The sequence below is a fragment of the Aythya fuligula genome, chromosome 4 (genome assembly GCF_009819795.1).
Source record: "Aythya fuligula isolate bAytFul2 chromosome 4, bAytFul2.pri, whole genome shotgun sequence".
In the NCBI taxonomy this organism is placed as follows: domain Eukaryota; kingdom Metazoa; phylum Chordata; class Aves; order Anseriformes; family Anatidae; genus Aythya; species Aythya fuligula.
In genome coordinates, this window is record NC_045562.1 from 58,174,228 (window position 1) to 58,199,976 (window position 25,749).

Genomic DNA, 25,749 nt, shown 5'->3' on the forward strand with positions numbered 1-25,749 from the left:
TTGTGCTGGGGAGGTGGGCAGGGAAGGGACAGCAAGTTACCTGGAGCTGCAGCACTGCCTCCTCTGCGTTCCCGATCTCCCCAATCTGCTCAGCCGCTGAAGGAAGTGGCAGGATGGCCCGGCAGCAATCAGACAGCAGGCTGCAAATTTCCTTGCTGCTGAACGAGATCTCCAGCTTGCTGGCAAGGGGAAGCCAAAAAAGAGGAGTTCCTAGCGCTCTCCAGAGAGGGTCGCATGGCATCTGGGCTTGTCCTCATCGACAGCCCCAAATCCAACCAGCCTAGGCTGTGGCAGGGAGTGCTGCTCTTCGTGAGCTCCCCAACAGGAGGAACGTCATCCCGCCTCACAGCCCCCGCAGCTCCTCGCTCTTACCTCCACTGCTCCAGGGCCAGAATCACCTTCAGGTGCAGGGATGCTGCCGGGAAGTCCCAGAGAGTCGTCTTCAGCAAGTTCTGCAAGAGAAATTTGCCAAGTGGGCATTGGGCACAGGAGAGCTCTCGCACACTGCCCGGGGACGGGCACTACTGCCAGACACTGGCTGCAGCGCTCCCGCAGCTCCCACAGGGGCGCTGCAGGATGGAGCAGCTCCCCAGCAGCTGCCCAACTACGGCCACTGCCAGCCAGCACCCAAGGGCCCCCCCCACCAGCTGGGGACACGGCTCTAGGAGCTCAGGAGGGAGACCTTCCTGCCTCCTGGCATGGCCCCAAACTCCCCTGCAAGACAGCCCTGGCTCTGGGCACTCACCTGCAGGATCAGCAGCAGCTTGTGCTTCAGGACAGGATGGAAGCTGCCCAAGTTCCCCACAGTTTGGATGGCACAGCCGACCTCAAGGATGCTCTGCACCAGAGTAAGATTGGTCTGCAAGTTCTGGGGCCCAAGAGAGAAGAAAACCCTTTGAACTGGAGGAAGGGCCACGGGCTGCGAGAGGAACATGTGCACACGGGGGAAATCTAGGGGAAGGGCTTGGATCTTCCTGCAGGGACAAACTATTCCTCGGGGAACCTTTAGAAAGAGACGGCCCGGCTCAGGATGCCCTAGCACGGAGGGCTTGGAGTTGGGGCACCCAGCAGCCCTGCCCCTGCACTCCCCGAGCTCTCACCTGGCTGCTGGAGATGGAGAGCAGCAGGATGTTGCCCGCGATGTCTGCCTCCACGTGGGCGAGCAGTTGTTCCTTGGAGGCACGCAGTGCCATGCTGCTGTGGGCGAGCATGACAGCACTGCAAGTGGCCTCAGCTCTCCTGCTGGCCTGGGTCATCTGCGTTGTGAGAGATGCTGTGAGACATCCGCCCGATGGCCCCCCACAGCCCACGATGAAAAGCAGGTGGAAGAAAGCCAGGGAGTGAAACCCCAAACACCTCACCTTCCTGCGTCTGGAAACCCTCAAGCCCCGGACACTGCACGAGGTGGCAGCAAATGTTGTCAGTGTCTCCAAGACCAGGCCGAAGTGGCTGTCGGCGGCTTGGCAGACGAGAGAAATGATTCCCTGCAACAAAAGAGCGAGGAGCAGTTGGCATAGGCCCAGCCATTCAGACATGGCCAGCCACAGTGGCGGGCAGCGATGAGGAGCTGGAAAAGGCCTGGAGCAGGGCCCAGGGACAGAGCAGGGAAGCTCACCTGGGCCTCAGATGGCTCCTCAGGTTGTGCTCTCGTCAGATGTTGCAGCAGGTTCTCTTGGACGTGTGGGAGTTCCTGACAAGCTCCCAGTGTCGTCCCAAGAGCCTTGTACAGGAAAGCCTGCAAGGGAAAAAGCCGAGCCCGAGATGCAGCAACAGCCTGGCGTGCTGCAACGGGGCCAGAGCAGGACAGGCACCAGCGCACGGGGAGCAGCCGAGCCTGGACGCAGGGATGGGCTTTCGCCAGCCCCGCTCAGCATGGAGGGAAAGGCCGCGGGGGGCAAGGGCCGGGGAAGCAGCGCAGACAGCCCTCGTGGGCAGAGCACCGCCTGCAGCCCCAGCCCCAGCCCCAGCCCCGCACGTGGGCAGGGGCCCCGTGGCTGCGCTGCCAGGGGAGAGCTGGGCAGGGAACCGACCTTCTCCCCAGAGCTGCTGGGAGAGCTGTCCAGCCGCTGGCTCAGTGCACAGCTCAGGCGCTTGGTCCAGGCGTCATCCCCGATGGTTTCCAGGGATGCCCTCAGGAACTGCAGGAGAGAACAGGAGAGGAAGCGAATGGTTCTTGGCCGTTGACAAGCAGGAAGAGGCAGTGCCAAGGCACACGGCCACGCCAGAGTGGCCTTCCACGAGAGCTGTGGCCCGTGTGAGAAGAGCAGGCAGTACCTGAAGCAGACGGCGCTCCCACTCGGCAGCGTCTGGGATGTTCCCCTTTCCTCCTAGAAAGAAGACAAAAAGCCTTGCTTGGGACCAAGCCACAACAGAAGAGCTGCTGCAAAGCTGGCCTGGCCCAGGGAAGCTGGTGGCTGCACCCGCTCCAGAGGCAGCCGTCCGTCCCTCCCCACAAGCACCGCCCCAGCAGGGCCATGGAGGTGCCATCAGGACCAGCACGCTGTCCAAGGGGACAGGAAGGGCCCCATCCATGCACCGGGATGAATGGATCGCTGTGGGACCGCTCCCCCCAGCTTCAGTGCTGGCTCCCCGGAAGGGAAATGAAACGGCAGCAGAACAAGCACTGGGCACCAGGCGGGGATTCCCCTTAGCCATGCTGGGAAGCTGACTTGCCATGCCCTCCCTCCCCCTCCCCAGCAGCACTTTACCTTGGAGGTACTGCAGCAGCAGGGGAATCTCGGTGTTCCACGTGGCCCCCACAGCTCCGTGGATCCTGCTGTGGAGGCTCTGCATCACCAGCAAGGCAGCAGCTTGGAGTTCACTGCCCGCAAAAGGAGACCCCGCCACCACCAGCAGGTGAGCCAGCAAGTTGTGCGGAGTCAGCGTTGTCTCTGCGGGGAGAAAGAAATGCTGGGTGAGATGCCGAGCCACACCGTGCCCTGCCACGCTGCCATCCCTGCAGGACGCGGACCCAGAGGTCAGCAGAGCTCATTGGGGGAGTTGCTACTCCTACCTTGCAACAGGGAGTTGAGGACATCAGGATCCAGTTCGTGATGCTCGTGCCCTGCTGTCAGCTCATTTCTCTCAGCCAGGGCATGGAGACAGCGCGAGAGGGGGATCAGCATGCCCGTGTACTTGGCTGGCATCACATAGATCAGCAGCCTCGGCCACAGGAGCTGTAGGCAATGAGACAACTCAGCCCGTCAGCATTTCTGCCTCAGCTCAGAGATGGGGAGGATGGTGTGCATCTCCCGGAGCACTTCAGAGCATGCTGGGGGGAGCTTTCAGGTGTGCAAAGGGGGCTAGGAACAAATGGCCTGAAGGAGAGGAGAGGAGCAGCAGCAGCAGGACAGAGGAGGACTTACTTTGGCCATCCCTCTCACAGAGATGTCCAGTGACCCCAGGACGTCCATGCACAGCCCTTGGAGACCTCCTTCTTCCTGGGCTTCCTGGGCAGACAGGAGTCCCGCAGCCTGCAAGACAACATTGGGAACCCCCCGGTTGCTCTCAGTTCCTGCCCCAGAAGGCTCAGGCGTGGCCCCAGCAGGCTCCCGTGCAACCTCCTGGCAGCAGATCTCCCCAGGAAAGATGTTGCACGCTGTCCTTACCCTTCTGCTCGAGCTCTGGCTGAACTCGCTGAAGATGTAGCCCACAACATCCCACGCTGAGCAGCTCTGGGCATTGGCACTGAGCAGCTCCCTGATGAAGTGAAGAACTGCCCTCCTCACCTGCCAGGGGTCAAGTGTGGTTAGCACAGGGGCACGGGGACCTGCCCATGCTGGCAGCAGCGTCACCTCTCGCCGTCAGCCCTCCCTCCGGTAAACACGAAGGAGTGGGGAAATGGCTGGCTAGGTCAGAGCCCTTCTAGTCCAGCCTTGCCAGGCTCTGCCTCTGCCCTGAGAGAAAAGGTTTGTCTCCCACCCCGACCCCGATGGCACAGTCCCTTCCCAAAACAGCTCACCCGGATGCTGGGGTCCCTGCACACACACTTGACAGCCTCCACGACCTGGGGCAGCTTCTCTGCCATCGCGGGCTCTGCAAGAGATCCAGTGAGGCATGCGTGGAGGCACAGCCCAGAGGGCGGAAGAGAGCCCTCCAAGCCCTGACCCCGCAGTACTGACCGTCACAGCGTGCCAGAGCACCGAGCAGACCCAGGGCTGCCACGCGCACAGCCTCCCTCTCGTGGCCCAGCTGGGACTCCAGGAACAGGATCGTCTCCTCTGGGCAGATCCGAGCTGTGGGGAGGAAATCCCATCCTGCATTAGCAAGCAGCTTACCCCCATTTCTGAGCTTTGGGAGAGAGCTGCCGGGACACCACGGGGCATCGCCACAGCTCCTCTCCTTACCTTGCAGCAGGATGCACTGGCTCAGCTCTGCCTTATGGTCCTGGCTGTGCTCTTTGGTGTCGTCAGTGAGCTGTGGGAACAAGGTCCATTGGAAAAAGTCCCAGCAGCATTGAGAGGGACCGAAAAGAAACGGCGCTGCCAGCTCTCATCTCCCTGGGCACTCGTGGCAAGAGGACCCCCAGCCAAAACCCAGCCCACCCCACAGCATCCCCAGGGACACACGCACAGGTCTGGAGCACCCAGGAGCCACCCAGGAGCCAAGGCCGAGCAGCATTCAAAGACTCGGGGCTCTGGAGTCCTCCCGAGACTCAGCCAAGAGGGAATTGCTGTGGCTGTGTGGGTGCAGGCTCCCCTTACCTCGCTGTACACGACACTGCTGATGGCAAGACACTTGCCCTTGGGGACAGGGATCTGAACTTGCTCCAGGGCCTCCAGGAAATAAAGGAGGCTCTGCAAGAGAACAGGAGAGGAAGAAAGGGCCGAAGCCATGTCAAGCCACTTGCGAATGGAGAAACTGTGCACAGCAACAGAGCTCCCCGTGCAAACAGCCCCCAGGGAGGTGGGAGCAAAGCCTCCCATCTCCCAGAGGTGGGCCCCACTGCCTCTTGGCTCCCTCCTGGCCCCATCACGGTTGCTCTTCCCTTGCCTGAAGAGCCGAGGGAGCCTCGCATCTCCACTGACCTCCCTGTTGCACGTTTCTCTAAGGGGAGCTCCCTGGCTCCTCCTTGCATGCCACAGGTCCCTTGAGCCCTCGTGCCACTTGCACAGACCCCACGGCCATGCCAGGCCCTGCGCCACACCTCACCTTGGTCACCCTGGAGGCGTCTTGGACCACCCGGTACTGGTGCAGGAGCCAGAGGAGCTGCTCCCAGACATGCTCCCGGTGCTCCTCCTTGTGCAGGAGGACACGCATCAAGGGAGTCATGGCCCCGATGACAGCTTGCTTGTCCTGGAGACGAACCGGGGAGGCCCAGCGTCAAAGGCTGAAGGTCTGCCCTGCCCACAGAGAGGCCTTCCCCTTGCCCTTTTTCCCTCCTTCTCCCTCTCCCTTCCCCTTGCCCTTTCCCTTCTGCCCTGCAGGAGATGGGCTTGCTCTGGAGGGCAGAGAGGTTTTCCCCACCCCTCACCCCCGCCCTGCCTGCCCAAATGCCCTGGGCTTCAGCTGCTTCCCTGCAGGGAGCCCCCAGCCCCAGGCACAGAGCCAGTCTGGGGCCTCTTGCAGCCAGCCCGCTGGGCACAGAAAGAGGCACAGGAACAGGGGACATCCCTGCTGCTGTCCCCAGCTGGGAAAGCAGCACTTCTCACCTCTTCCTCCTGGCAGTCTAGCCAGTTTCTTGCCACAGAGCAGAACACCTGGGAAAGGTTTTCATACAGCTGCTCCTTCTCCGTAGCAGGCAAGGAGCATCCTTTCCAGGTGCAGATGTAAACGTTGACCACTTTGGCCCACTGCTCCAGAGCTGCACCAAGAGAAGAGAAAAAGGAGCCTGGAGCAGGGAAGGGAGCGGCACCCCCCGCCAGCCTGCTGGAAGCACAGTTCATTCAGCTCAGGAGCAGATCTAGGTTCGAGGGCAAGTTGTGTGCTCGAGGTGTCTCAATGACAATGCCACACCGTTTCTGTCCTCCACATGACACCTTCTCCTCGCAGGCTCCAGCATTTTCCTCTGCAGCCCCTGCCCTTCCCTTCCCCAAGTTTTGCCCATCAGGGCACATTCACCCGGTAGGAAAGTCCAGGAAGGCAGCAAAGGGACCCAGGAGTTCCCCGGCACCTTCACCTCCAGCCCACAGAAACCTTCACCCACCCTTTCCAGGCGCCCCCAACGCTTTGGGATGGCCCAGGGCTGGCAGCACCGTGGGCTCAGGCCCGCCATGCCCGCTCTGAGACCAGAGCGAGGTGCCAGGGGCTGCCCTGCCCCTGCCCCTGCCCCTCCCCAGGGTCCACTCACCACCGCAGGCAGCACGCAGGATCCGGCCGCTCCCTAACTGGCCCACCACGGTGCGCAGCCCCAACAGCACCACGCGCATGAAGGGGATGCACTGCAGGGCTGTGAAGAGAACGGAGAGAGGCCACGGTCAGAGCCCCCAGCCGGCACTGGCAGCGAGGGAGGAGGCGCTGCAGCCACGGTGCCCCCCAGCTCAGCACGGATTGCGTTGTGAGGAATGTTTTAACAATTCGTGTCAATAAAGAACAGCCCTGTCTGCCTCTGGGTCCTGCACTGGCAATTTAATTCTTGAACCACAGATGCAGTGTGTCCCAGTCTCCCCCTAATTCTAGTCAATTTATCAAGTCTTCAGAAAATACTCCTCAAATTTATGAACCTGTTTGCCTTTGTTATTCCGGACTTCTATTTCTAACAGTTACAGCCTTTTTTTTGTCTTCTTCGAGATTAACTTAATACTGCTACAGGTGTGACTGTCCCTGTGAATGGCTGGTGAGGAATGTTTTAATTACCCGTGAAGTGTCAATAAGAAAGCTATTTGTGTTTGTATGAAGTCTTTGATGTCTGGGGGTTTCAGAACAACTGATAACAACTAGTGACTGTTATGGGATACTATGCAAGCCTCTGATATCTGGCCAGGTGGCCAACAGATTAAGAAGAAGAAAAAAAAGAAGCTGAAGGACAGCTAGGAGACAAGACCTGCAGGGGATGCTGTATAAACTTGACACGGTGCCAAGGAGTACAAAGGGGAAGGACAAGAAAAAAACTGGGAGAGGAAGACTACGAGCCTTCAGCATGAAAGACCCCTAGAGACCCCCAGAGGGACCACCGGAGACTGATGCGCATGCTCCAGTAGGAGGGACTGGACCCCGGAAGCTAATTATAATAACCTATTTTTTTTTAGAAGTAGTAATGAATATGTATTAGTCTAGGAGCATAAAAATCAGCTACTTGATGTAACTGGTGTGCGTCCTGGTGGAGCGGAGACTCCTGGTGCACCCAGTGCTGTTTGCTTACCTCTATTCTTTTAATAAATCCTATTTTTTTTTATTTAATCCTATTTTGAAGACTGAGCCATTTCTAACAGCGTGGAGAGGGGAAGGATCCCTTTCTATCCCAGCTCTCCCAGCCTGGCCCAAAGCGGGAGGGAGGATGGCAGTGCTGGACCGTACCGTTGGTGCTGAGGAGTTTGCCCACAGTGATGAGCACGAACTCCTTGGAGATCTTCCCTGGGGCATTCAGCTGGGCCAGGAGCTCGGCTAGCACAAAGCTGAAGTGGGAGCAGGCCAGAGCCACCAGGACGTCGCTGGCAGCCACCTTTGTGTCTTCCGTCACGCCCTGAAAAAGAGGCTCAGGTGAATTGCCCCCGGGAGACAGGCTGAGTGGGGCACTTGTACGGGCTGAACAGCTGCAAGTGCCGGAGCACTGGCACAGAAACACTGTGGGGGCTCCTCCTTGGAGATATTCAGAAGCCGCCTGGACGTGGTCTTAGGCAGCCTGCTCTGGGTGGCCCTGCTGGAGCAGGGCTTGGAGCAGGTGGACCCAGAGGGCCCTGCCAGCCTCAGCCATCCTGCGATCCCCTGATCTGCGAACCAGCCAGCCCTGGCTACGGGGCTTCATCTCAAATGGACTTTGTGTGCTGGAGGCACTGGGGAGATGGCCCCTACTCCCCCACAACACCCCTTGGGGACAGCTGTGCCTGGGGCTGGGCGGCTGCCACCTCTGGTCCCCTGGGGAAGGAAGGTGAGCAGCTCCCCAGCTGTTGCTCCCCGCTAGCCCAGGCAGGCTTCTCCCCAGCCGCTTGATCCCTCAGGGCCACTGGGGAGCCTCTGTGGGGCCACAAGGCCAGAAAAACCTGTCTGTGCTGCTCCGCATTGCCCTCCAATGCCTGGCAGGCTGCTCCCATTGCCTTCCAAGAGCACCATCTCACCTGGTCAGCTGTCAGGTCCCAGGACACCTCTGCTAGCAGCCGGTTGACGACACCGCACTGCAGGCAGCTGTCATCTCCCCACAAGACGGTCTCGAGCTCGCAGTAAGTCTGCGCTCTGTCACCCTGGGGACAGACCACCATAGGGATCAGTTGCACTTGCTTTGCTCCTCTTCCCAGCGTGCCGCCAGCTGCCCTCCCTCGCTCTGCAGAGCCTAGGGATGTGCTGCTGGGGCTGGGAAGCTGCAATAGGGACACAAATCCCCTGGCCTCTGGGCTTGGGCAGCCATGGGACCTTGGGATGGGGCCTGGGCAAATGACTGCTCCTTGAGAAGCTCCAGGCTGGGCACTGCCCTGTGCCGGGGCTTCTGGATGAGAAAACCAGGAGAGCAGAGGTGCCGCCAGGCACAGTCTCCCCCTGCTCCCCCCGCTGCATCATGGTGGGGAGCCCCCAGCTCACCTCCTCGTCTTGCAGGCGCTCTAGCAAAGTCGCAACAGTGGCAGAGGTCGGGGCTGCTTCAGGGACAGGCCCTGGCACCCTGCCTCTGCCCTGGCGACGTTTACGTCTGGGCCAGCAGCCCACACCTGGAAGGAAGGAAAGAACTGAGCAGGTGGCATCGGTGCTGCTGGCTGCAGGGGGCTGGAGCTGGTAGGGACGAGGATCTTGGCCAGTTGGGAGAGAAATCTCCGCAGGAGATGCAGCCCCAAGCAGCCTGCTGGGAAGGGTCCTGCTTCAGCCCCCAACCTCCCTCCCGCTGCCCCTCACCGCTAAGGGCTCTCAGCCTCTCCATCGCAGCAGGATGTCCCCAGATAGGCACAATGCTCTCTCTGGGTCCTCCTCCTACAGGCCCCACAAGCAACTGGGCCACAGCTGGCACCCACGGCAGAGGGATGTAGGAGGGATACAGGAGGGATACGCTGTGACATCACCACCAGGGCCTGTTACCACACAGAGGGCCATCCCTAGCTCATGGCTGAAGTAGACTTGAGGAGGAAACTTCTGCACTGAAATACATCCTGGCAAACCTACCGTATCTTGGTCTGGTTGTCACCTTTCACCACTTCTCCACTGGGGTCATAGAATCACAGAATGTCCTGAGTTGGAAGGGACTCACGAGGATCACTGAGTCCAACTCCTGAGTCTACAAAGTGTTATAAATGAGTTATAAATGAGTCTCCAAAGTGTTATAAATGTTACAAAATCTGAATTTTGTAATATTTATAAAACAAATATTTCTAAAAGGTATAAAAGCTATAAAAGGCAAGTAAACAGCGCTGGGTGTGCGGGGAGTCTATGCTCCACCAACACGCACACACGAACAATCAACCATTCTAAATATACAGAACATTGCTTTACATACTAAACCCGAGTATGCTTATACATATGTACAATCAGGAAAGGTAACAAACAATCCTTTAAGTTCCATAACTTACTAAAATCGAGTACGCCTATACATATTCACAAGCAGAAAAGGTAACAAACAATCCTTTAAGTTCCATGACTTAACAGTCTCCATTTTCCATTCCTTTTCTTGATTACATACAAGTCTCCATTTTCCATTCCTTTTGAACAATATGTCTTGCTTTAAGTTGTCAAGCAACTCGGTCTTCAGGCCTTATGTATCCCATTCTTCCCGGATCGAAGAAAAGCATATCCATCTCCTTTTCAAGGCCAAAAGGCCTGGGTCAAGGCACGTCCAGGTTAGCAGGAGGAGTAACAGCAAAAGCCTTCGATGGCTGTAGCAGCAGAGGGGCCCATGGCGTAGCAGAAGGATCAGTAAAGGAGCCCGCAGCTCCCTCACTGTCATCTTCTGTTCCCAGCCACCCATCTCCTAAAAATCTCCTTGTCATCTGTGTTTTTCTGTGTCCATCACCACTAGAGGTGATATTTTAGACTCAGTTGCACTACTCTGTCATGTTCAGACCACCAGCAGCTACTGCTCCGTGTCCTTCCTCTCTGCCTTTCGGTCCTTCACCACAAGCATCAAGCTGGCCACACCTTGTGACACTGCACAGCTCAGTCTCCTCCCAGTCCCTGTTTTCCTCCTCTTTTCCTCTCTTTTCAGCCCTTCACCTGGCTGAATGCATATGTCCCTGTCAGTACTGTGCTGACATGAGCCAGTAAAGTGTTAAAAATGTTTAAAAAGGCCATCAATTTTCAGGAACTACAAAGCACTGAAGACCAGCTACCACCACTAGCATGTGGTCATATGGGGTGGAAGTGGCTTGTAATACCGTTATGAATACTGAGACATCACCGCTCTAGAAGTGATATTTGGCCACCACTTCCTAGCAAGAGTAAAGAGGCAGACATTGAGTTGAGACAAGAACAGCCAATGTCTGGAAATCGCTGTCGGAGACTTCTGATGGAGAAAACTGTTTGGCCATAAATGACAGAGAAATCTGAAGAGGGGTTGCATGCAATGAGGTTATCCTTTAGCTGTGATATGTGGCATGCTTGAACTCAAATAAAAATTTCTATTATTGTAAAATTTTCTTGTGCATTCAAAGAATTATTTCAGCAATTGAAAAGTACTTCTTTGCCACCTAGCTGACTCAATACTTGGTAAACAGTTTTTTCTTGGAACTTCCTAATTAAATTAGTTTTGGACTGAATGCAAGCACAATAAATTCCAGCTCTAAAGGTCACATTTTGGAAACATTATAAGCCACTTAACAACAGAAGCTTAGAAGGAGAATGCTTTCTCAGCCTTTATGGCTGCCTTGCAACACTGTAAAAGCACTGGGGCAGCAGTATTGCTGTAATTAAATATCCTTTGCAACAGCCCGGGGAAGCGGAAACACTCTGGTCGTCTAAGACGCGTAGTCATAGAGCAACGCTCTTGGGACTCTTGCATAAGGATTAACTCTTTCTCAGGCATTTTAATGTGACAACATCAGCTCCCACATATGTAGCTCAACAAGGTTGTATTGATAAACTGATCAAATTTATATGTTTTATTGGTTGAAACTGGAAGGGAGGGAGTTCTCAGAGCTGCCTGATGTGGGGTCCAGGAGATGTAGCTTTAACTATCTGAGACTGTTCCCTTCCTCACTCTGCCATGGTTGCACTTTCAATGGTAAGGAAAGAAGCCACAACAGCAGGCAGACTCCCAGGTACATTACACATGAAGGCCTCCCAAATAGAAAGGAGAGGCTGACAGGCCAGGGACATCTCTGTCTGTCTCATCTGAGTTCTCCTAAGCCTGTTGGTCAGGGTCTCACCACCACGTCTACTTCACCAGAGAAAACAGCTCCTCAGCTACTGCTTGCTGTCTTGTTAGCTACAGCTCCCTAGGTATTAATCTGAGAGCAACATTTGGTTATCCACATGAAATACGAGCTTTGGTGCCTTCTAAGAATTCTTCAGTGATAAAAGGTAAAAGAAAACCTCGGAAGTGGTTGCTCTGAGAAGTTATTCTATGGGAATCAAACCTGCATAGGCAGCCACATGATCTCAGTATCATTAAAAATATAGAAATAACACAGTTTCTTCAGTTAAAAAAAATAAATTGTTAGCTAAGGGATAAAATATGCAAGAAAACAGGACAACTGTCTTTCCTTCAGGTTCACCTAGGTTTTGTGTTTGATTCAGGTCTCATGCATTACCCATGATGTGCCTGACTGCATTCAGGGCAGTTTGTGAATTCTTTGTCAAACATTTTGGGTGATACCAGGGGCTGAATAAGTATCAAAAGTAGGAAAAAGCTGCATAACTTGCACACTTAACTATGAAAGTAAAAGGTATAAGAATGGTCTATTTCCTGTGGAGGGAACACAGAAACACATTTAGAAAAGTGGCTTTCACATTTCCTTGAGATATACAAGTTAATTCTACATATCTCAGCAGCTTAAATCTTCTAGGAATATTTGCTTCTTGAACGACATTGGAGGATTTCACAGTTGTTTGGCAGAATTTTTAAAATTTGGGCTTATAAGAGAGGCTAAGAGGTCTAGCTGAGAGCTACAACAGTTATCCTCTCTGTTTGGGGCATGGATAACAATACACAATTCACACTGCCCAGTGAGTAATACTCACACTCACTTGCTGCATTGCATTTCAAGGCTTGTATTAGATTCTAGTTCAAATACAAAGAGTAGGATTAGACTAATGTTGTAGGTTTATTTCTACATGGTTTAAAAATTAGCATTTGCTGGATTGTTTACAGCTTATTTGTGCGTTTAATATATTGAACAGTGATGTATGATTTAAGTCGCAAACTCCAGTACAATATTTCTACATCCTACAGGAATGCAGAAAATTTCCTCGCACCCTCCCCCCCACTACATATTCGTACTTCTTATATCTGCCAGATGGTGTGGAGCAAATTATTCTAGCACTCAGACCATGTGAATTTTAAGCAGATGAATATAACAGTCTGCACAGCACTTTGCCTCCTTTTATCATTGACTGTGGTGCTGGTCTGTTTGATCACACCCCAGAACAAACAAATCTCATTAATCAGTGTTTTCCTTTTCTTACCCTTGGCTGCTTTTTCTTTTCCATTCACTTTTGGAGATTTTTGGGGAAGCTTTGTTTTTAGATGGAGATGAATTTTTTAGTTTGTTTGGTGCTTTTATTTAAAGGTGAATTTAGTGTTAAGGAAAGGTGCCTGCTTGCTAAAGATGAGAAATAGTGCTGTTTGTGTATTAATGAAACTTGGCCTGGACATCTATAATGGAAGATATCCAGTAGTAATCTACAGGAAATTACATCTCTATAGTTGGAAAGGTAATGTGATTTAAAATCCACATACCTTACATTAGTAGGACTCTTACTGAAGCTGTCATTGAAGATTACGAATTATGCTGCTTGGATATAGTTACCTCACCTGAGATGTCAGCGACATCAGCCAAGCAATAATTTGATGACATCTTTTAATTTACTCTGCTGTGACTGAACTGCTCTCAAAGCATTCCTGACGTTCTGCTTTACTTTCGGTTCACAGAGTTGTAAAAAGATTGGTCAGAAGGGACCTTTGGAGATCATGCTGTCCATGCTCCATGTGAAGTGGGACTATTAACAGTGCTAGACCAGGTCAGCCTTGGCTTTATCTGGGTGAGCCTTGAAAACCCTGGAGGATGGGGATTTCTCTGTCTCCTTGGGGAAGCAGTGGTATGAATCTGCTCTAGTGCTGCAGTGTCCTCCTAGTGAGTTTTTCTTTCTGTCTAGCCCACATTTCCCTATCTGCAGTTTGTGTCCATTGCCCCTTGTTGCATTTTCTGTCCCTACTGAGAAGAGTTTGGGTCCTTGTGACTCCCTTTCAAGCCCTGTAGGCTGCTGGTAGACTGCTGCTTAGCTCTTCTTTTCCAGACTGAGCAAGCTCAGCTCCCTCAGCTGCTCCTGGTTGCTTGCTGATGGCCAATGACCAACCACTCCTTGATGCCCCCATCTTGGTGGTCCTTGGACGGCCCTCTCCAGTTTCTCAACATCCCCTTCAAACTGTGGGCTGCAGAGCTGGGCTCAGACTCCAGATCTGCCCTGGTGTACCTCACCAGCAGTGTCTGCATGCATCACACTCTTCACAGTTGACTTAAGAGAACAGGTGCTATTTAATAGCATTGGCTACTGTTCTTAAAGCAGTTTTCTTGTATTAGGACTTTGAACGAGAAAGATATATGGTTCTTAGAGAACTGTTGTGGAATACAGAACTTTTGGGACAGTCTTGGCTTCGACTCTTGACTGTACAGGGACTGCTTACAGGTTTCAGGAAGATCATTGCGGTGTGGTGGTTTTACCATGCTGGGCAGCTAAACCCTACAACCGCTCGCTCACTCCCCCTCCTTTAGATGAGGAGGGGGAGAAGTAAAGCAAAGAACAACTCATGGGTTGAGATAAGGATAATTTAATTAAAAGGAAATAATTATAATAATTAAATAAAGACTACCATGAACTAAACAATTTAACTAAGGGGAAATAAAAGGGAAAGGGGAAAAAGGGAGGAAAACAAATAAACAAAATAAATGAAAGCTATATGGAAGTGCAGAGGAAAGAAATTACTCTCTACTTCCCACAAATGAGCGATGATTGACCACGTCCTTGAAGCAAGGCCTCAACGCACGCAGCCGGTGTTCGAGAGGAGGACCGACGTCTTCTCAACGAGAGCCCACCCCTCCCCTCTTCTTCCTGTTTCCACCTTTTATTGCTGAGTGTGACACCACATGGTATGGAATATCCCTTTGATTGGTTTAGGTCAGCTGCCCTAGTGATGTTTCTCTCCTCACTTTTTTGCCCACCCCCTAGGAGGGTTAGAGAAAGGCCCAATGCTGTGCCACTGCTGCTCAGCAGCAGACACAACACTGGTGTGATAACACTGCTGTTCCAGCTACAAGTACAGAGTATGGCACTGTATGGGCTGCTGCCGGGAAAGTTAACATTCCAGCCAGACCCAGTACATGCGGTAAGAAGTTTACCTGGTAGCATGAATACATTGCATCCACTCCTCCTCTGGGTTAAGAAGAGAAGGTAGCCAAGTCATTTCTGCAGGCCCATGCATCATCACTTGAGCACACTCCAAATAAACATAGAGCAAAAACACAGTCTTTTGCCCTACTCCTGTCTCTAATAAGCTATTTGATGTGAATGGGAAATAGCCGAATGTTTTGGGACTTTTTTTGGAGGTGGTGATGGTTTTAACACTAGTTTCAAGAACTACATTTAATTATGTGACAATATAAAATATACACATATTTCTGTCTGTGAAGACCTACCTACAAATTAGGGAATCTGTACTCGGGGGGGGGAGTCTTAACATTGAAGGTACAAGAACACTATAAGTGATAAAGAAAACCTTACTTATCTCGCCTTCAAAATTAGAAGCCCTTGTTAATATTCCGGCACAGATCTGGTTTATGGAGCTGCTGACAGTAGCAGCAGATCTATTTGAATCTAAAGGAAAGCTGATGGAGGAAATAAAAAATACAGTGTATTTTTATACAAAATATACAAGCTTACAAATTTGTGTCTCTTCACCATATTCTCTGGTGAAGAGACACAAACTTGCACATTAAATGTTCGTTGGGGGCATTAAGTCAAAAGAAGGTGATACCCTTCCTTTTCTTCAAGTGATTTTTCTTTCAGTCTTACTTCCTGTGACTCTTCCATCTTCTCCTTAGAACCACATCCCTTTAGAAAGTCTAAGAAGAGGCTCTGTTCAGAAAGATTAATTTTTCTTCATCTTTCTTCTGTTTCTGCTTCTTTTTCTTTTGTAACTGTCAGCTCTTGTGCTTTTCTGTCCCTTTGCCACTGCTGTTTTTCCCCTTGGCATTCTCATCTTTTATACACCCTGCTCTTTCTCCTTTTCCCCAGGGGGAAAACAATGTTGGAGCTGAGATAAATCTAAAGTAGGATTCCTCCAGGGAGCATCCAGATGATAGGCATAAGCAAAACTGGATGATTTTGTGAATGCAAGATTGCTAGGATAGACTACATCTTAAAAACTTTGTGCTGAAATGAGTTAGCATTTTTCATACTGACCCTGTGAAACAGGACAAATTTCGGAACAATCAAATAGGTAGATGGATTTGAAAGTCCTGACACCAATTTCAATCTTAACTATTGTGGAATTAATTCAGAAAAGCAAATTGTTAAGACATGATAAAGCAGGTTATGAATATGCCTGTTAGCCATTTCTTATTAGTAGTATTAACTACTGAGAATATTTCAGTTCAGTACTATTAATCACCATGGCATTAGCCAGCAGTGGCATTTACTCTCAGTCAGAACAGAGATGGGGGGAGCTGTGGCTACAAATAAACTACCACAGACCACCTGCAGGATCTGTACAGGGTATTGTTCCATAGCGTTTGTAAAGCAGAGGCAGCAAACCTCTCCTAGATCCATCCTGGGGATTACAAAACATTATTACCTTCAACTTCCTAGCAATGTCTCTCCGCTGGACTGTTAACACTTCCCTGCTACCCTAATCTTCCAAGAAAACAATTTATGTAAGTGCTCCCTAACTCATTTCTGTCCAAATGACTTGATGGTTAACTTACAGCAGTCCAACAATCAGCTCTTGGTTAATGTGGCTTATTTGACAAAAGTAGATCAGAAAGCTTATAAAAACTACACCTATGGGAGAGCTTCAGAGTTACAGCACGTGTAGGAGGGATATTAGAGCTTTCTGTTGTATGAATGTCTATCAGGCAACAGAGCTGCTCAGGTCTTGTTCAGGTTATTTGAGATTTTAATAAATCCAAATAAATACACTATTAAAAAGACAAGCAGATAAGACTCTTGTTTGATTTAATATCCTCCACAAGGTTTACAGTGTTTCAGCTACATTTTGGAAAACTTGAAATGCTTTTTCCTGCTTTACTGCTCCTGCAGACCAAAATGTTTTGCTGTAGGACATTGCCTGCTTCTCAGAGAATATTTGTTCTGAAGACTCAGTCCTTAGCCCATCATCCTCCCCCACAGGATGCTGAGCAGCGTTCCCTTCTTTTAAAAGAAAGGAAAAATGTCTAGGATTCTTCACAATAAAATTGCTCCAAGATATTAATTACTTTCCACTAGTATCTGTGGAAAAGTAAAGCTGATGTCATATGATGTGTATCTCTGTGAAAAAATGCTGAATAGGTGCTTTTCTAAGAACAGCTAATATTATTCATGTAAATGTATCCAAATCAATCAGGATATCACTTTTATGTAGGATCAGTCAGCTAGTATGGAAAAATACATAATGAAAAAAATAGCTTTTACAAGAAAATATGTATTTCTTTGCTCCTGGTTCTCCACAGACATATTCAAGTGCTGAACTTTATTCACTATAAGCAGTGTCAGGCTGCTATGTGTCATGGATCTTTTCAGGAGATCTGGCAGCTGACACAGTGTCCTGTCTCCAGTTGCTTGTCTGCGTCCTCGTGCTACTCCATCTGTTGTCCTTGTTGGGAAACCAAACAGGCTCAGAAACTGCTTTTATGTTGTTGTTGCTAGGCTCGTTTTTAGCCGTATCAGTTTCACAGCCTGATGAGCTGTGTGACTACCCAAACAAGCATGCCATAACAAGGGAGAGGGCACTGCAGCGATGGCAGCGAGCAGCCAGGACTGCTAAGGCAGTGCTGCAGCACCATGGCTGAAAACCTCCGTTACTCCCATGGAGCTACTTGCTGCACGGTAAGCATAGCAGAGCACTGGGTCACATGTGACATATTTCATGTGTCATTGCCTAGGCAGGAGGTACTCCAACAAATGTTAAAACTGCAGAAGGAAGCACTCCTTTACCTGCCTGCCTCCCTTCTTGTTATAACAGTATTACTGTAACCATGTAGTATTGCTATAATAGTAGAGTTACAGATTTCGTATAGTACATGAAAATACTCTGTACAACACCATACAACGCTGTACAATACTATACATGATATATTAGCACTACATATTTGTAGAAAAGAAAAGAAAGTTTGAACCAGCTTTGCTTTACCTAGGCCGTGCAGCCTCCATATGACCTAACAGGCACAGATGACTCCTGGGCATTCTCTTTCTGGAGGCATCTCTTATAAAACCAAAATGTGCACTCACTTGATGCAAGATGGGGCACAAGAAAACGAAGCCTGAGAGTGAGCTGCTGCCTTCAGAACAAGGTATCTGTTAGTTATCTGCTGTGTAGTCCATGGCTAAGGAGTCTGAGCAAGACTTTGTCAGTGGTATGATCCTCACCATCCTCTTTCCCAGTACTTTTCAGATCTGGGCATAAAGCAAGCACTTACATAATAAATCCAACCTGCAGTTATCCTCTGAGCCTGGGGCAGGTCCAGTTACAAGACAAGAAGGATGCCATACAAAAGGCTCATCTCTGCAAAAGCAGAAGTTGTGTAACCAGCAAGGTTGCCACTGCTTTAAATACAAAAAGGGGCCTCAGGGTAAACAAGATAGCAGACAGTTCTTTATATTAATCTAGACATGACTGTTACAATTAAAAAAAAAAAAATATGCTGCGAGCACAGAGTTCCCCTTGTTTTCTGCTGAGGGACAAGTTGATGTAAGACTCTGGTCACTCCTTTGTTTTTGCAAGGAGCAGCTCTAGCAGCACTCTTCTCTTCTTTCCTTCTAGGAACAGGCTTGCCCATGAGAGAGAAGGATATCATTGCAGAGTATGCAATGTAATGTAATAGTGCATTAAAGAGAAAGAAAAAGGAAGGAAGAAGGGAAGGAAGGGAGAGAGGAAAGGTGGAAGGGATGAAGCTTAGCTAATGCCTTCTTTCAACTCACTTAGGATTCTTATAGTAGTTTTCAGATTGTACTAAGATTGTTATTCCAAGCTGTGGGGAGAGGAATGACACACAGAAACACAACCTCACTTCTACAAGGCTGGGGAATTATGGTAGGAAGTTGTCAAGAGGGAGGTTACAGGCCATTTGGATACAGCTGCAGAAGTTTAAGTTCACTCTCAGAGTTTCACTGGCTGCTGAGGATTTTTCAGCAAGTGGATTTTTAATGCAGTTGGGAGAAAAAGTCTTGGTTGCCTGGGAAAAGAGAAGAAAGACCTTTCTTTCCTGGGAAAGGAAGATCATTTGTTAAAAAAATTGTCCCAGCTGGGCAAGAGACAATAATTAATGTTAATCGTTTGTTACAAACTATTTATAGGATATTATCTATTTTTAGTCTGTATAGTTTTCTACAGTTTTGTACTTTGTTATGAAGTCTGAACTTACTATGAAGATAAGGACTTACAAAGACAGTAGCTCATGAGGTAGAGGTTATTAGATCACTTATTTTACATCTGAGTAGCTTTTTGGCAATCTTAGCTTGTTGAAACTGTGTATGTTCAATGTGGATGTCAGAAACTAAACAAATGAATTTCCTAAGAGTTAAGCAGAGACTCAGTGAAGATGTACCATGTAGATCCAGCATACCTAACCTTAGGCAGGAATATGAATGTTTTATAGGTTGCGTTAAAGAGGGGACTTCCAAAAACAAAACCAAAAAGTCTTAAGGGGCTAATGCAATTCTGAGTGTACTAAATAAATGATTGTGCTAAATAAAAAAGGAATGAAAAATATATGCCACTATAGCACATTTCTTCCCTCTGTGGATATGAAAAACTTGCAAAGAAAATGCAAGAAAGAATCAGGCCTTTACAAAAGAAGTGCTGAGTGAAAAACTTGCATTTGTTCTACTTCCAATATTCCAGCACAAGATCAAACAGGCTTGAAATCCTGATCTCTGCACACAAACAGTTCCCCATGAAATATTTACTGCTCACTAAAAACACCTTATATCTGAGGAGCTTCTCCCACGACTTCAGAGTTGGCCTAGGAAGCAGTTAGACTGTAAGAAGCTTAAAAGATAAACTGCCCTCAAGTTAAACATATTAGCCTGTAGGTTGAGATATTTCCAAATGCGGAAGGTATTAAAACAATGCTACCTAAACTGCAAAGAGCTAGGAGTTACCAGAACGATGTATAAATTCAGTGCATAACGAATATAATTTAGACTTATAACCTGGTTTACTCATTGGTGATATTTTGCATTTACATGACCTCTGCAATTTGCATTCAAAGCACATAATGAATATCTGCTCAGTGAGGTTTCTCTGAGGGACTAGAGGTGATCGTAAGGCCTCGGCAAGTGACCCAAGGGCTTAGAATAGCAGCTGGCTATCTGCAGCAATGCCAGGCCTTCTGGAGAATGTGGTTTGTTTTCAAGAGTATGCTGTGACTCTGGTTAACACTCTGATACAATAGCTACTTTTAAAGTCACTTCTCAGCTAAAATTTGAGAATGTGTGCTTGATAGCCCAGGCTGCAGTGAGGGGTGGGGATAAAATTCAGCCTTGTGCTCTCTTGTGTCTGATGGTCCTTTCTGTCTCATCCATGTGGTGCCAAGTCCTCATTTCCTTGGAAGATTGTAGGTACTTGGGTGAGTTTTCTGTCATTGAAATGCTACCCAACTATGATAAGGTGATGTCATTGGGCAAGGAGCCTGACATCTGTCCCTGTTAGTGAAAGATGTATATAATTTATTTGTCAATAAGATCTGGTGGCTTGCTTAAGCCATTAGCTGCTGCTCTTCCAGGTTGCTCTGATAGTCAGAAATGAACACTTTCCTACATACATATAATTGCCATCTCTCTCTGCCTCTTTCTCTTTTTCTTTGTTACGGAACTTTACCAGGATCATTCAGAGCATTCTGACCTGCGGGCTGAGTTACAGACACGTTCTGTTTGGGATAACGTTAGTGGCCATTCACAAAATTCAGACAGTGCCTTTATGACGGATAAAGCTGGCTGTCATGGCAATACTGCTGTTACCATGCTGCCTTCCTAGAATGTACTTCCCCCAGCAATTCAAAGCCTTGATTTATATATATTTGAAGTGTTGCAAAGTTTAGTTGCTGTAATTACAGAGAAGCTGCCTCTTTTCTTCACTGCAGAAATTGAGATCAGTCCATGTATTCATCTTCATATCTTTAAATTTGAAAAATGTGGAAGTCTGACATTTTTAAACATACTCTGATTACGGGCTCTTGTCTCAAGTATTCTTTCTCCAATGATATGACAGAACACAAAGATTAGATCCATTTATTCACATGGGTTTGGTGGGGGAGGACAGAATGAGAGCTTGTCTGTGCTGAGCGTTTGCATTTAAGGCTCCTGGGTAATTTGCCAAGGGCATTATCTGTTTATATATATATAAATTCTTTTAAAGCAGATTGCAATTATAAATATCAGAAACTTTTTTTTTTTTTTTAAATTAGTTTCTAGTAAATTATTTAATATCATGTGTAGTAGATTGGAGAAAAAAAAAGAAAAAAGAAAAAAAGAAAAACAGGGATAGACATGTTTTTAAAAAGCATACTGTAAAGAAAATGTTGGAAGAGGAAGTGTGGACATAGCACTGGGAGCATATAGACTGGCATATACAGCATATAGCTTTGGGTCTACCACGAGCCAGCCAGCCATGTAAGAAATACACATTACAGAGATTTTAGGACTTTAACACACAAGTTACAGCAGATTTAACCTCCCGTAGCTGTCTGTCTTACAACTCTGCTTGTTATTACTGCTTCCCTTGCAGCAGTGGACAAGTAAGTGTGGTTTCACTTCACCACCCTCTGTTTTAGCTTAAACCAGAGAAGACGGTGTGTTTCAGCTAACCTGCTGGACTATTTTTTGGCTCTTTATAGACTTGGTAATTTCTAGCAAGGGAGTGAAACAATTAGCTGCAGGCAGTAATTGTGACACTAGACTTCCCTCTCTGGTTCCAGGGTATGTCTTTGAATTACAGCTTGTCTAAGATCCATGTTTAGTGTTTGGGGGGAAAGGCAATGCACATTCAGAATAAAAGATGTAATATTTTACAGATAATGTTATTCTCCTAAACCATTAGCAGTTTTAAATGTTAATGCTCCTTTCAACCCAAATAGCACAGTAATTACTATGTGCACACCAAAATCAAAGAAATAATTCACTGGAAATTGTCTAAGAGGATTTTGATACCAATGTGTATAGTTTTTAAAACTAGGGTAAGAAATGGAGAGTCGAGAAATAGACAGTCAAATGGCAACTCACATAAATGTCTCCTGTTTCAATAATCTAAGATTTTCATTTTCATAGACGGATATAAAAGATTGGGGGGGGGGGGGGGGGCAGGGGGAAGCAAACTCTTATTTAAAAAATGTCTTTGAAAAGGCAGAAAATATGCTTAAATATGCCCTATTTTACACATTCCTTTTATCCTTTAGGCTTTTGACATAGCGCTTATCACTTTGTCATTATGTCAATTTGTGCTTCTCAATCTTTTTTTCTCGTCTCATCTTATATTTGGGCTGTGATCCTGTGAACACTTACCTACATGCTTAATTTTGCTACTCGTAGTAATCCCTTTGAAGTTAAAAGGATTATTTGCATTAGTAAAATAAGGCATGTGTGCGCTTGCAGGATGGAGGCCTTAGATTGTAAACTCTTCAGGATGGGACGAGACTGTTTATTATGCAGTTATATAGCTCAAAGCACAGTTGGGTGGATGATATATGTTCAGCAGCTTGCAAAGTGCTTTTAATAGAGACAGCTAGTGAGTGGGATATCAGTTGAAGACAGCACTCAAATGCCTGCTCACCCCAGAAGACACAAAATCCAGTTCTTTTTTTGCTTTTGCTGGGGAAGTATAACCATTTTTAAGATTTCATACCTGCAGAGATATCTGCTTTGTTTTTCCCACCTCCTAAAACAGAAACTGAAACTTTGCTGGTGTTGGCCAACCTGGAGCAAGACCCTAAGTGGCTTTATGCTGCTGTGCACAGGCAGGAGCAATCAAGATCTAGAATGTACAGCTCTCCAGGCAGAGCTCTCTGTGCTCCCGATGTTGAGCAGTTGCTGCCTTCTGAGAACCACACAGCAGTAGCTGCTCATCACAACTAATGCATGTAATGCTTTTATCTTCGCCCCTTGTTTTCCCACTTACCACCCAGCCACTAAGAGCCACTAAAGTTGTTTTTTTTGTGTGTGTGTGTGCATTTGTTTTTTTTTTCTCCCTTCTCTGGTTAGCTGAATGTCTCCTCTTCAAGCACTCTATTTCAATAATCATTTTCTTTTGTTTAAGACAGATGTCATTTAAAAGCCACTTCGGGAGATGCATAGAAAGCCTTCCCTAGCTACACTCTGAGAATGCAGCTCTGCATACACTGTCACAGCAACAGAGAAAATAAGCTTGATATTTGGGACAGAGACAGATCCCTATATGACACAACCTCTGTCAAACTCTGATAGATATCCTAGATTATTTATTTATTTATTTATTTATTTATTCATTAAAATATAACTTGGAAAATGACTTCTGGCTTTGCATGAAAAGCTCAATATCTTTTTTTTTTTTTTTCTCCAAGAATATTTATTTTGGTTGATAACTTTAAGCAGAAAAACGGTATTTTTATTGCAGTAGTGTCTAGAATGCCAGTCAAGCTGAGGGTGCCATTGTTGTATCATCTAAAATGAATGACAGACAGAAACACTCTTCTACTAAATGATATACTCTAAGAACTTGTCTTCATGGAATATTTTAGTAGTTATACTGATGTAACTCCAGAACACCCACTTGCTGAGCTGGCTGTGCTTGTGGAACAGGTCACTGCTGCTAGATGATCTCCTCTAACCATTTTCAGATGTGCTAGCTGAGCCATTTGTGAGAATGCTCCTTTGTCCTCACAGTCAGATAGAGTTAACAAAAATGTATTATTCAAAACATCTAAGCTAACCCAGTTTCTTTGACCAAAACACTTAGGGAGTGACTGCTCATGCAAGTAGCTAAGCAAAGGTTGTGGTAATCTCTGGCAGAAAGGCAGGGAAGAACAGCAGGGAACAAGCCTTGCAGAGCACATGTTTTTCATCAAATGTACCTAGATGAAGAGATACAGTAATATTATGGAAGTGCTTTAAATTTCTATCTTATCTAGTGTATGAATTTTAACCAGTACAATGGCACTTAGGGAACGTGAAATATACGGGGAAAGGGGAAGCAACAGAGAACAGAACAGTTGATGAAGTATCAAGAAATGTGTTTCTTGCCTTTCGGGAAGCTCTCAGAGACTGACTTTAAGAGTTGTGCTAAAGTATGAAGTGACTGTTTTTGAAAGCAAAGGCAGCTGCTGAGACTTAGTGCTGGACAAGAGGAGAAATGGCTGAAGGAACTGGTTGTGTGAACTCAGAGGTTGGTCTACCAAGCACTAAGTGTGCTTCTACCAGCATGGGAAAGGTCTGCTTCCTGAAGATGTGGTCATTTAGAGGCATATCGTTTGCCTGACTTCATCTTCTCCTGCTCAGGATCATTTGACCCTTCAGTTAGAGGACAAACGTGGTTTGTCTGGGTGGTTAACCCAGTTTTTGGAAGGTGCTGAGGGGAGGTAGGAGATAGGGAGCACAACTCAGGGGCACCAGAAACAACTCTGCGGACTGGCCTTCTGGAGCCGGCCAGAGCTGCAGGCTGCTGGCAGTTACATTGGCTGGAAGCGTTGCATCACAGCTCAAAGTATAAAGCGAAACCTTTAAACTATAGTGAGAAAACAGCACTTTTAACTCGCATGTCTTGTTTTACTTCAGGAATTGTGTTACTAAATGACAGTGTAGTGGTGTTCACCCCTAGAAAACTTGTGGTAACGGTGACCACATCTACAGGTGCTTCTACTATGAGCATCGGCTTCCCTTGTAGTGGCAATCTTAGGCATGGAAGATGAAGTACAAGAGGAAGTAGAAAACTAACTTCAAGAGAAAGAGGCAAAACCTGTGTTTCTGTGTCTTTGAGACCAATTTTTCCCCTCACAAAATACATTGCCATGAATAGTTATCATTGACATTTGAACAGTGAAAGGCTGCATGTGCTTTCAGAGCTTGTAGTTTGAATGTCACTGGTTTTTCTAATCATTTCCTCTGCTACAGGTGACCGGTGAAAGATTGCATTTTTTTTCTACACTCAAGGTGAATATTGCACCTAGGGAAGCGTGTGATGGGTCTAAAACGGGTATTTGATGTAGTCATCCTGGTGTAAACTCTCTCTGTGGGAGTTTCAGCTCAGACTAGAGACTTTAGAAACGGAATTTCCTTGTAGGACAGACACATCCACGCCGCCTGACCGCAGCAGGACACCCGCTCCCAAACCCTATTCCCCTGAGGCACCCCTCGATATCCCCCCACCCCGCCGCCATTTTGGCGGGGCGGGGCGGGGCGGGCTCCGCCGAGCGCTCCCGCGGCTGGCGCGGCCCCGGCGCTTCCTTCCGGCCGCCATTTTAGCGCTGCGCCTGGCCTCGCGGCGCCGCCGCCGCCGTTGCTGCCGCCGCCGCCGGTGAGGGCGGAGAGCAGAGAGCAGAGCCGGGCCCCGCCGCCGCCGCCATGTCCAAGCGCCACCGCCTAGACCTGGGGGACGACTACAGCTCCAGCAAGAAGCGCTCCGACGGGTAAGCGGCGGCGGCGCGGCCCGCGGTGGTCGTGGTCCCCCCCCCCCCCCCCCCCGTCGCCTCCGCCTCATCCCCGCCGCCATCCGCTGCCCATCGCCGCCGGGGGGCTGGGCCCGGCCCCTGCCTGCCTCGGGAGGGCCCCGGGGGCGGCGGAGCGCGGGGCTTGGGCCCTGGGAAGGCCTCGCAGCCGCGTGGGGAGGGGGAAGGGAGCGGGCCCCGGGAGGGCCGGGCGCCGCGGGGGCGGCTTTGTGTGCCTCGCCCCGCCGCCTGCTGTGTGTTTTTTTATTATTTTTTCTCTTTTTTATATTTTTTTATTGTTGGATTTCTTCCTTTCTGGTTCGGGGGGTCCGGGAGATGCGGGCCTAGAGGTCAGCGCGAGGCTCGGTCGGGCCGTGCTTGGAGGAGGAGGAGGAGCGGGGCTCCTTTGTTAATGGCTGAGCCTCGGAGCGCCGCGGGGATGGGCCTGGCTCGGCTCCGAGGGGTTGGTGGGCCCCGGGGGTTACAGGTTTTCCTCCTTTGTTTTGCACAAGTTAGTTTCGGGACTGCTTTTTTTCCAGCAGATTTTCATTAAGGTTAATGGAAGTGCGGGAGCACAGGCCGTGCGCTGGTGCCATCCGCTTATTCACAGTTGTTCTACGGCCTTTTCTGCACAATC

At 48.7% G+C, this 25,749-nt stretch overlaps 2 protein-coding genes across 2 annotated transcripts in view; one reads left to right on the forward strand and one right to left on the reverse strand.

The window, feature by feature from the left end:
• Window positions 1-8,354, reverse strand: part of LOC116488648 (maestro heat-like repeat-containing protein family member 2B) — a 31,732-nt gene extending 23,378 nt beyond the window's left edge. Inside the window, exons 1-21 of the mRNA XM_032186362.1 lie at window positions 8,214-8,354; window positions 7,456-7,621; window positions 6,290-6,388; window positions 5,652-5,803; window positions 5,152-5,295; window positions 4,704-4,796; window positions 4,347-4,416; window positions 4,122-4,235; window positions 3,962-4,035; window positions 3,609-3,728; window positions 3,366-3,473; window positions 3,014-3,176; window positions 2,709-2,891; window positions 2,275-2,327; window positions 2,031-2,138; window positions 1,616-1,735; window positions 1,362-1,484; window positions 1,101-1,256; window positions 746-868; window positions 373-452; window positions 41-179 (exon numbers count right to left, since the gene is read on the reverse strand). Of these exons, the coding sequence (XP_032042253.1) occupies window positions 41-179; window positions 373-452; window positions 746-868; window positions 1,101-1,256; window positions 1,362-1,484; window positions 1,616-1,735; window positions 2,031-2,138; window positions 2,275-2,327; window positions 2,709-2,891; window positions 3,014-3,176; window positions 3,366-3,473; window positions 3,609-3,728; window positions 3,962-4,035; window positions 4,122-4,235; window positions 4,347-4,416; window positions 4,704-4,796; window positions 5,152-5,295; window positions 5,652-5,803; window positions 6,290-6,388; window positions 7,456-7,621; window positions 8,214-8,354 (2,529 nt within the window). The remainder of the gene's footprint in view (window positions 1-40; window positions 180-372; window positions 453-745; window positions 869-1,100; window positions 1,257-1,361; window positions 1,485-1,615; window positions 1,736-2,030; window positions 2,139-2,274; window positions 2,328-2,708; window positions 2,892-3,013; window positions 3,177-3,365; window positions 3,474-3,608; window positions 3,729-3,961; window positions 4,036-4,121; window positions 4,236-4,346; window positions 4,417-4,703; window positions 4,797-5,151; window positions 5,296-5,651; window positions 5,804-6,289; window positions 6,389-7,455; window positions 7,622-8,213) is intronic.
• A 16,634-nt stretch (window positions 8,355-24,988) lies between these two features.
• The window catches only part of DHX15 (DEAH-box helicase 15), a 45,238-nt gene continuing 44,477 nt past the window's right edge, over window positions 24,989-25,749 (forward strand). Inside the window, exon 1 of the mRNA XM_032186134.1 lies at window positions 24,989-25,094. Within this exon, the coding sequence (XP_032042025.1) occupies window positions 25,030-25,094 (65 nt within the window). The 5' untranslated portion in view covers window positions 24,989-25,029. The remainder of the gene's footprint in view (window positions 25,095-25,749) is intronic.